This window comes from Anopheles stephensi (genome assembly GCF_013141755.1).
Source record: "Anopheles stephensi strain Indian chromosome Y unlocalized genomic scaffold, UCI_ANSTEP_V1.0 chrY3, whole genome shotgun sequence".
In the NCBI taxonomy this organism is placed as follows: Eukaryota; Metazoa; Arthropoda; class Insecta; order Diptera; family Culicidae; genus Anopheles; species Anopheles stephensi.
The window spans coordinates 17,289-28,102 of record NW_023405002.1 but is presented as its reverse complement, the minus strand read 5'-3'; the positions used below and the strand labels follow the sequence as shown (position 1 = coordinate 28,102).

The 10,814-nt window shown below is 44.9% G+C and overlaps 2 protein-coding genes across 2 annotated transcripts; both read right to left on the bottom strand.

Annotated features, from left to right (window-relative positions):
• Positions 1 to 1,531: 1,531 nt before the first annotated feature.
• On the bottom strand, positions 1,532 to 4,496 carry LOC118515195. Its single transcript, XM_036061894.1, has 2 exons — positions 1,874 to 4,496; positions 1,532 to 1,593 (listed from the first exon to the last, which is right to left on the bottom strand). The coding sequence occupies exons 1-2, from the start codon at positions 4,494 to 4,496 to the stop codon at positions 1,532 to 1,534; spliced, it is 2,685 nt and encodes an 894-aa protein (XP_035917787.1).
• Positions 4,497 to 9,418: 4,922 nt separating this feature from the next.
• Positions 9,419 to 10,126, bottom strand: LOC118515192. The gene is made up of 2 exons (XM_036061891.1): positions 9,670 to 10,126; positions 9,419 to 9,596 (listed from the first exon to the last, which is right to left on the bottom strand). Exons 1-2 carry the CDS (start codon positions 10,102 to 10,104, stop codon positions 9,576 to 9,578), a joined length of 456 nt encoding a protein of 151 aa, XP_035917784.1. The 5' UTR covers positions 10,105 to 10,126; the 3' UTR covers positions 9,419 to 9,575.
• Positions 10,127 to 10,814: the final 688 nt, after the last annotated feature.

Here is a 10,814-nt window from a genome sequence, read left to right as displayed (position 1 = left end):
AACTTATTAATTATTATGTACACCATTTTAAAGTGTCAGAAATGCAAAACGAAATTAATTCACTGTTTACGGATTTTAAGAACGTTGAAGAGACTCAATTCCCGCCTATAATTACAGCACAATTTGAACACGTTACGGAAATGTTAAAATCCTTGATTCCAAGACGAAAGAAGTGCTGGGATACAGTTTGTTGCGAATTGCAACGCCTGACCAGCAATCAAAAAGAAGGCGAGTGGATTCTTTAGTATACTTTACTTTATTTTGCGAAACTAAAATTTCGTCCGCTTGGCCCGCTGGTCAGGATCAAAAAGAAAGGACCTTTCCTCGTTATCTCGATCGTCACGCCAGACCACGTCATCCTTCGCTTCGGGTCCGTCCGCCGATGTCGTCCGAAGCAACGCGCCCCCTCGTGGCCGGTAGCACAAGCTGACAAAAGGCGCGCGTGCCGTCCTCCAATGATCGCGTCGTTACCATAAAGTGACAGTCCACCAGTCGTTTTGCTGTGCTAAACGATAACCTTTTGCGCGACGTTTAGCGTGACCAGCTTAACCACCGGCCTCTCCAGCGTTGTACCGCGTGCTGTCCTTACGACGACCCGAAGAATGATTCCATCTCGAGACGGAATGACACTTTCCACTCTTCCTCTCGGCCAACAGTTCCGCGGGTTGTTTTCGTCAACGATAATAACGACATCTCCGGGTTGGATCGGTTTATGTGGTTCAAACCATTTCGTCCTTCTTGTCAGGGTTGGCAGGTACGATTTTACCCACTTCTTCCAGTAGCCATTCATCCTGGCCTGCACAGCTTTCCAATTCTGCTGCAAGGCCGCGGGAGAATCGTCATGCAGAACCAAAGGTTTCGTCCCTGCGGAAGATCCTAACAAGAAATGGTTTGGGGTTAACGGCTCATCATCCTCACCATCGACCGGAACGTGCGTAAGCGGGCGAGAATTTAGCATATTCTCTACTTCGATGAGCGCTGCTGTCAGTACCGCGTCCGTGGGGTGCCTCTCCTTCAGGGTGCGAGTCAGCATCCGTTTAACCGATTGAATCATTCTCTCCCATGATCCACCGAAATGGGGAGCTGCCGGGGGGTTGAAGGTTCTTCCATGAAGGCGCTGCGGGTGTCTCCCGGTGCCTTTGAAGTAGGGCGTATTCCTCCGGAAATGCATTTCTCTGCACATCCCTTATGACGACTCGTTCAGCTTCCTGGATTTCCTCGCGAGTGAGAGGACCTGTCGATCTCGGTTTGTTATTCAAAATCAGGTTTACATACCGACGGACATAGGCAATGGTCCGAACAAGGCGAGTCCAGCGTGAAAACCGTTCGTAGGATATGAACGTGTTGTGTACAGCGTGAGCGCCAACAAGCATTCTCTTCTTCCGTAATTCTTTTGTGGTTCCCGATGGTGTTCTGAAGGGGACGTTCCACTCTGTTTCAGGTATGTGCAGGAACTCCGGCGCAAGAAACCATCGGTTGGAAGCGAGATGATGTTTTAGGTTGGTCCACTTCGTCGCTTCATCGGCTACATTCAGCTTGGTAGGAAGCCACCTCCAATCGTCAACAGTAGTTGTCTCCAGAACTTCAGCAACCCTGTGAGCGACGAAAATAGAGTACTTACGATGATCCGCATTTATCCAGTCTATGACGTCAGTCGAGTCTGTCCAAAAATAGTGACGATGAATTTCATGTCGATGAGCACTCTGTATCGACGAGGCTAATCTGCATCCCATCACGGCAGCCTGCAACTCTAGTTTTGGAACGGATAAATATTTAAGCGGAGCTACTCTTGCTTTTGCCCCAACCAAAGCCACCTCTATTTGGCCATCAAACTCGAATCTGAAGTACGCGACCGCCGCGTAACCATCAGCACCTGCATCGACGAACACGTGGAGTTGAAGACACGATTCAGCAAAGGGTGTGATCAGCCGGTAACATCGTGGTATGGTAATGCCTTCCAGATCCGGCAATCGTTGCATCCAGGAATCCCACTTGCACTGTATCTCGTCCGGTACTTCATCATCCCAGCCAAGATTGAGGCGCCAAACTTCCTGAAGCAGCACTTTCAAGTAGAACAATACTCCGGCAATCAAGCCCAAGGGGTCGTATATGGACATCAGGGTCCTTAGCATCTGCCTCTTAGATAAGGGTTTATCTTTGCGTGCCAGTTCGAGGTGTCTTATGCGGGATAGTTTGAAGCTGAAACTATCATTTGCAGTGTCCCACCACATTCCCAGCACTTTCTCCGGCTTCAGGCACGACTCAAAATCCAACTCCTTTACCGCTTCTGGGTTTCCTTGCACTGCTGCAACAACACTGCGGCTGTTCGACAGCCAATTGTGTAACCGAAACCCTGCGTTAGCATGAATGTGGCTCACCTGGTGCGCTAGATCGACGGCCTCCGCCTCGGTTTCCAGGCTTGTCAACATGTCGTCCACGTAATGCTCCTCCTTGATGCATTGGACCGCTCGAGGGTATCGGGATTGATACAGTTCGGCATTCTCGTTTTTGACATATTGCGCCGTACAAGGAGAACAAGCTGCACCGAATGTCATCCTCAGCATGACGTACTCCTGCGGTTCTGCACAGGTGTCGCCCCATCGCCATAGAAAACGCTGGCTGTGCACGTCGTCACCGTAAATCTGTACCTGGTGGTACATCTCGCGAATGTCAGCCGCCACCGCGATCCTACACTCGCGAAAACGAAACAACACGGTTTGTAGCGGCGTCAGCAGATCTGGTCCGGTCAGCAACTTCTTGTTAAGCGAGACACCCTTCACTTCAGCCGCTGCGTCCCAAACCAAGCGGATTTTATCTGGCTTGTTAGGGTTAGTAACAGGAAACACAGGTAGGTACCACTTCCTGGGATAAAACACCTTCAGCTCGTCCGTTCCTAGTTGCCTGACATAACCTTTCGCCAAATACTCCCTGAGGATTCGGTTTACGTTGTCGGCGAGATTCGGATCTCGTTGCATTTTCCGCTCGAGACACTCCATCCTTGATGCAGCCATGTGACGGTTTTCCGGCATAAAAGTGTTGTCACTCCGCCATAGCAAACTGGTTGCGTACCGCCCATCGATGTGCCTCGTGTTGCCTTGCAGGATCGCCAGCGCTCGTTGATCTTCCTTCGAAAGCGATAGCTGCTTGGCGGGACCGTAACCGTCGACCTCAAAATACGCTGCCATCATACGATCTGCCCTTGAGATGGCTCCTTGGCAATCGCAGATGTGGTAGCTTGACTCTGGCTGCACTAAATTCGAATCGTTATCGTAGTCTGTGCACTTACCAAATATGAGCCATCCCAATCGCGTCTTGGTAGCTGTCGGTTGTCCCGCACTTCCTTCTATCGTTTTCAGAGGTCTCGTCAGCCTATACTGGTCGATGCCTATCAACAGGCGTGGAGAAGCACTTTCATATGACTGTGCTGGAATCGTCGCGAGATGCGTGAACTTGCGTTTTAGCTCTTCTGTATCGACCGACTGTCTAGGGAGTGAAAGCCGGCTAACCGTCCGCACATCGGTCATCGAGTAAACGGGCGCCTTTTCTTCGACACTAGACACCTGCACTGTCACTCTCTGCGACTCGCGTTCATCACGTTTCTGGCCAGCACTGTACAGCAGACATAGCGGATCGAGAGTACCGGAAACTCCTAGCTCTCTTGCAAGCTCCTGCTCCATCAGCGTCACCGTCGACCCCTCGTCTAGCAACGCGTGGGTGTAAACCGGACCGCTCTTCCCATGAAGCATCACCGGAACGTATCGCAACAGCATGCTGTCTGTTCTCGTACCATGATGATTAATTTCAACCGGTCGCTCCTCACTGGTGGTACGATGTAATTTGCGGTGATGTTTAGCCACACATCCTTGCAGACCGCATTCAACACGTACCGAGCACGGGCCGTAGTGCTTTCCTAAGCAACGTTTACACAGTTTTAAGCTGCGTACCTTTTCCCATCTGGCTGAAACACTAAGCTGGTTAAAAACTATACACTCACCAACCGCCACACACGTGTCCTTATTGCACACCGCACATGCTCGATTACTGCTGGACTGGGTTACATGCGTTTCCACATGTTGCGCGTGAACCTGTCGTGTTGTCGTCTTCTTCTTCGGCTGGGGGGGAGTTACCGCCATCGCTCCATCCGTCGCCTCTTGAATCCATGCACCAAAGTCGTTCAGCGTAACACCTTTCAGCTGCCGCCTGTGCATTCCCCAGCTCCATCGTAGAAACGCGGGCATCCGGTCCACCAGCTCTTGAAGCAACGCTGCATCGTACAGCCTCTCGGACGCTCCTTTCGTCTTGACGGTCGCACAAATCTCTGCTACCAGCTCACCGTACTCGATAAAGCTATCTAGGCGCTCTGGTTTCAGCGCCGGTGCTTCGCGTATTTGCTCGAGGAGCGAGTTAACGAGAACGTCCGCTCTGCCGTAGGACTTTTCCAATGCTGCCATAATTTGATCCAAATTATCCGCTTTGCGTAGGCGGCTTTGCACCATGCGTAGCGCTTTTCCTCGCAACGCACCTTGCAGGCGAAGGATGTTTTCGTCATCGCTGAATCCGAATGTGCGCGTCGATCTTTTAAAGGTTGACAGAAATAGCGGCCATTCATCGGGATCCCCAGCGAATGAAGGGAGTTCGCACCGGACAGCCTGACGGGCAGCTATTTGGCTCTGACTTAGTTCACCATCATCGGTTACCGTAATCCGCTTAGCCGTTGAGCAAGGAAGCGGTTTATCCGGAGAAAACGTGGTCTGCCCGCGGTCCTCACGGAGCCGTACCACTTCAGCTTCCTTTTCTCGTAACGCCTTCAGAATTTTAGAATGTTGCGAATTGCAACGCCTGACCAGCAATCAAAAAGAAGGCGAGTGGATTCTTTAGTATACTTTACTTTATTTTGCGAAACTAAAATTTCGTCCGCTTGGCCCGCTGGTCAGGATCAAAAAGAAAGGACCTTTCCTCGTTATCTCGATCGTCACGCCAGACCACGTCATCCTTCGCTTCGGGTCCGTCCGCCGATGTCGTCCGAAGCAACGCGCCCCCTCGTGGCCGGTAGCACAAGCTGACAAAAGGCGCGCGTGCCGTCCTCCAATGATCGCGTCGTTACCATAAAGTGACACAGTTGGAACCGTCTGGAAATTTATAGCTGGTAGTCCAGACGCAAACGATTTAAGATTAATCAACTATTCAAATCTACTATTAATCAACTAATTCAGAATAATAACGCCCAAGTTATAATCAATAGGGATTTAACATCGCACTTGGAGGATAGCTTGCAGAAGGTAAAAACAGCAGTAGATATTTTTTATAGTTTTTCAACGGAATTATATTCCATAAACATTCTAATGATCTTAAAATTCTTGTCTGAAAAGGCGAACATACTAATTGATAGCATAACCCTAGCGAAATTAGGAATTACGAACCCAAGAGTACTTAGTAAAAATGAAACAAACGCAATAATAGCAGACATACAGCATAATAACATTGACGCGAATACTGCCATAGAGAGTCGATCTTATACCGTATCTATCGATCTATCGTAATCCGACGGTTAGATACAATGATTAGTATCGAGAAGATTAAACGCACGAAACGCCAACCGTTATCTAAATCATAAGATCGTGACTTTCATAACACCGATCTGGTGTGTCGGCAATCGCATAATACGTACTGACTCGTATAGGTGATATTAATTTACTGATGAATTTATACAAATCAGTAATCCACCAATGATCCTAATCGTGTGATTTTAAAGGCTATGTAATACTATGTATTGAATGTTTTGTTCTCTTTGGCAAAGCATGCCGTCGTCTTAAAATGATTACAGGAAATGTTCCGCATGTTCCGCAGAGCTGCTACCTGGCCGACAATCAAAATTTGATTGTCTTACAATTAATCGAACATTCTTTTTATCGTAAAGTAAAGTCTCTTCCTTAATTTGTCTGTGTCTCCATGTCGACTTCCTTGCGTTGTTTCAGGTGGCATTGTCCCTAAACTTACCCATAACACATAAGATCGCCGGGGCAACTAGTGAAGACATTATGTTTCCCTGCAGGAAACCACGGCAGATGAGCAAATCTGGCCAAAAACTCGTATCCCGTTGACTCCAGTGTGTTGTCCTAAGACGCCAAATTCTTAGCTTGACTGGAACGAACACCCTACTGAACAACAGCAGGGCTGTGCATTCCATCGCGTACAACTGCAGGTACAATAGAGAAATGGTACTTAATTAAAAATTTTAGGATAACAGTTGTAATGATCAGAGCAAAGTTTTTTTTTACAGGGAGGGGAAACCTTCAAAAGGCTAACACGTGAAACACGTAAAGGGGGATTCACAACTTTAAGAGTTATGGGAAATGGTGCTCTGTCAAATCGACAAAAGTTCACCTTCTAAATACATACACCTTGGTAAAAAGGTAAAATAGAGTCCCAAACAAAGATTTGACAGTTCGAAAATGGTCAGGTCTATTGCACACGCGCTGCGTGTTTTGTCAATCGGAGGGGGGATGTTTGTTTACATTTTGCATTTGGATTGTTATTGTGCAGGGAAGTGATCGTTTATTTTCCTCGACCTTTTTTAAGATTTGTGACTAATTATGCGCCTTTATTGGTTGCTGTTTGGAATTATTTCAGTTATATTCTACGATACGTTAATGATACGTCGCATACATTTAGTGAAAACGTGTTTGGGCTGCGCGTAGACACTTTGCTGATTTGCTGCGTACCGGTTCAACTCCCGGTCGGATGTTTGTTACCGGAGGATGCAGAGGTGTCTGTTTAAAGCAACAGTGGCCGCACCGTAACCAGCGCTAGCATCTATGAAGATGCGCCTTAACAGCCGGCAATTCTATCAGTATGCGTTTCATACTGGTGTACCTGTGGTACAATGTGCAACTGATTTTTATCCGCCGCCGGAAGCAGCAGCATCCCGTTGGATGTTTGCTGCCGGATTATGGAGCAGAATATGTTAGCTCCTAGATGTTTCTTACCTTTGGCTAAACCGGAGAAGAGCCCCTGTTCTATATTAAAAGAAATCGCTGTGCTGTCGGCATGTGCACCATATCATACCATTGTATGATTGTGCACTTGCATGCAGACAAAATTTGTGTTGATAAATATCGTGATAAATGTGATTAATTAGTAATAAGAGATGTGATCGTACACCTAACGCGGTCGTGTTTTAAACATATTTTAGTGTGACACATCCGAAACCGTTTTGTACTTAGGCTCTAGTGGATCCGGGTGTGTTGTATTCTTTAACTTTTTAACGGATGTAACGTTATGCAATCACCGGAAAAGATCGGCGGAAGGCTATCATACAGAAAATTACGTACGATATTCATATATCTGTCCTGCTTTACAAGCCGTCTACCATGCTGATCGATTTCCTTGCAAGCTGGGCAGGTCATTCTATTTTAACATTACAGGATCGCAGTCTAACACATGGCGGTAGGTACCGGCTGCGTTAAGGTAAAAGGTTCGCGCCTTCGTCTCTGATTCTACTGGAATTTCGAACCGTTGAGCAGTTCGTACGTTAATGAAACGGACTGGATAGCTTACTGGCTCAACAACTAGCGCCTAACAGTGGACCTTGTGCTTGCTGAACTTGTGCTTGTAGCTCATAGTTGAATAAGACGGACAGCCTGTCTTTATCCATCAGACTCCTAATCATTTCTTTCCATCCATCCGAAGAATTTTTTTTATCAAAAATTGAATATACAAGTCGTTTCTGAATTCTGAAAAATATTTTTTTCATGCTCACCTGCCTGATCGTGTAACCAAATTCCATACCTAGGCACCACCTCTTGAAATAAAGACAAACGATGCCACTTCATACATTTTTCAGATTTTTTTCAATATCCACCAATGCAGTGTAGTCATGAAAACTGATGAGACTCTATAATAAAATGAAATGATAAAATAAGGTTTTATTGGAACACATAAGTGTTAGCAAACTGAAATGAAACATTGGATTGGTCTATTGAATTGAACTTTGGTTTTTCTAATCATTTACTCTTAGTTGTGTTATTCTAAATCCGACTCTATGCTTGGCTCCTATAGGTTGGTGGCATTTCGTGATGGGAATCGAGGTTGTTCATTAAAGACTATGTTTTCAGCAAGTATTAAGGAATTCAGTCAGTAATTTAAAATTTATACTGTCGAAGTGTCTATTTCAAAATTCCACGATAAAAGTTAGTTCTTACACCTATGGTAAGAATGAGAATAATGTTTGCTGTAGTTATTATGCCGCTAAATGTTCCGTATGTTTGCTATGCTTCTCTATGTACCACATTACCAGACAAGATACTGGGGAACTTTTTTTTGTATTCTATACATGATTCTCAGGGCAAGAACGAGTGTCCTGATTACAGCAGAAACATTGATATTCTTCCTGTATATGTATTTGAGACTTTTCTGTATTGTCTCTTATTTTTTGAGAAATGCATTTAACCCTCTCCATAAGCTATTATTTCTTAGCGTATATACAAATGCTAGTTATAATTACTTGGACGCAGAAAGGCAATTAAGTGGTTAATACTACCATGCAAATACCAAAAAAAACCCTCGAGTTTGTAAACGTGCATTTTTCAGCCCGAATGGCATACGTAAATATTCATATTGTCCGTCAGGCGTAACGAACGCTGTATATTGGATGGAATTCTCATCCATTTTAACCTGATGAAAACCGCTTTTCAAATCAAGTAAAGTGAAGTAACGCTTGTTCCCCAAATGTTCGAGACATGTTTCAATCAGTGGCAAAGGGTAGTTATCGCGAATCGTGATCTTGTTCAAAGGCCGATAATCTACACACTTTCGGATTTCCCCGTTCTTTTTTCTTACCAATACAAGTGGCGAGGCATAAGGTGAATTACTAGGACGGATTATGTTTTTCTCGAGCAAATTTCTAATAATTTCTCTAACTTGATTTCGTTCAGCGTAAGACAAACGTCTCGGCTTGCAAAATATTGGAGTGTTGTGATTCAAACTTATTTTCATTCCTTGCTCCGGTGGTAATTTTTGTTCTGAAGGAAATTTACAGTAACATTCTTCAACAGCTCTAGCTACCAAAGAGATCTGTTCCTTTAGAAGATCCTTGCCTATATCAAATGAGGGATTGGTAATGGATGAATTGTCTATAGCGCACATTTCCAGGAAAGTATTCATTGCGCAATTATCTTGAGGAAACGTCAATAATTTGGCTGGTTGTCCTTTATCTACCTGTAAATCGCCCCACGATTCTTTCAGAATGCCTAAATCTCTGAGCTTCTTCACCACGTGTGTTTTCAGGGAAGGTATTTTCGATTTCAATTTATGCTTTAATAAGGCGCTTTCATCGTAAATATGACGTTTAAATATGGCTAGAGAAATGTTTAATTTCAGCATAAGGTTCCTACCTATAATAACAGGCCATGACATACAATTTTTCGGTAAGATAATAAACTCATGTATTTTTTCATTATTTTGATGTTTAATTCGACAATCAGTTTGTCCAAGCGATAGTAGCGCACTGTTACCTAAACCGCAATATCCTGAATTTTCCGGTTGTTTCAAGAGGCATGGAGGAACCAAATTTTCATTTATAAAACTTCTGGGGCTTCCTGAATCGAAAAGAGATAACACACGTGGAAGGAAACTGTTTGGCCCGCTTAAAGCTAAAAACGTAACACATACCTCCTGCATGGCTTGAATTTGTTGTAAAAAGCCCGAGTCCTCGTTTGTTGGATTCACAGCGGCGGCTGGTATTTTACTACGGCTTGGACATTCTCGATGTGAATGGCCCGTCTGTGAACACCGAAGGCACGATCCATAGGGACGTTGAGGTCGTTGACATTGGCTCTGATAATGCCCTAGCTGCAGACAGTTGTAGCACTTTATTTGCTCGCTGTTACCCGATGCGTTGCGAACATATCGTTTATCCGTTGGTGCAGATGGTGGTGGACGGCGTGATCGTATTTCTTCATATCTCTTTAGCATAGGTAGGAGATCATCCATTCGACGAGCGGCGAAACGCATAGCGGCAGTATTGACCGGATCATCTATTCCTTCGATAATGATGTCAATCAGTTCACCTTCAGGGATTTTTGCTTTTCTAGCAATGCTCTTCATATCGATGAAGTATTTGATGATCGATTCTGTTGTAGACAGGCGGCGGCAACGTAACTGGTGATACACACTTTCAACAGAGTATTTTTGTTGAAAAGTGTCGATGAGCGTTTGTTTCAGAGAGCTGTAGTCGAATAGTCCCGACGAACGAGCAATTTCTTGAGCTGTCCCAGAAAGCAGTCGAAGGGTTGTTACCAGCTTCTGTTTTTCGTCAACGCTGAGCAATCCAAAAACTCTTTCCAGTTCTTCGAACCACATCACAATATCGACGCCATTTTGTCCGCTGAGCGGGGGAACCAAACTCTCGATCGTCTTAAAATCAGGTTCGTTTTTCTCTGCTTTGCTTTGTAGTTTCATCTCCGAAACTTCCTTTTGTAAGACCAGCAGCTTTTTCTCTAGCTCTAGCTGATCTATTTTTTCTTGAAGTGCGATATTTGCCACACTGTTGTCCTCGGCCAGGTTGTAGTATCCATCTCTAAATATATAAATATTATTTACATGAACTGGTAAGCGGTTGAATACCTCGAACATATGCCTTGAAAATGCAATGTAACGTATATTTCGGAACAAAGAAGTATTTTGATGTAAGTTATGCCTCGTTCAAATGTCAACTGATTATTTACTGACTGGTTTTTCACAGAATCATTCACAAAATTTCGTACCATACACGCGAAGCTTGTCTTTACGGGTTGTTGTATTTATAAATATTGAAT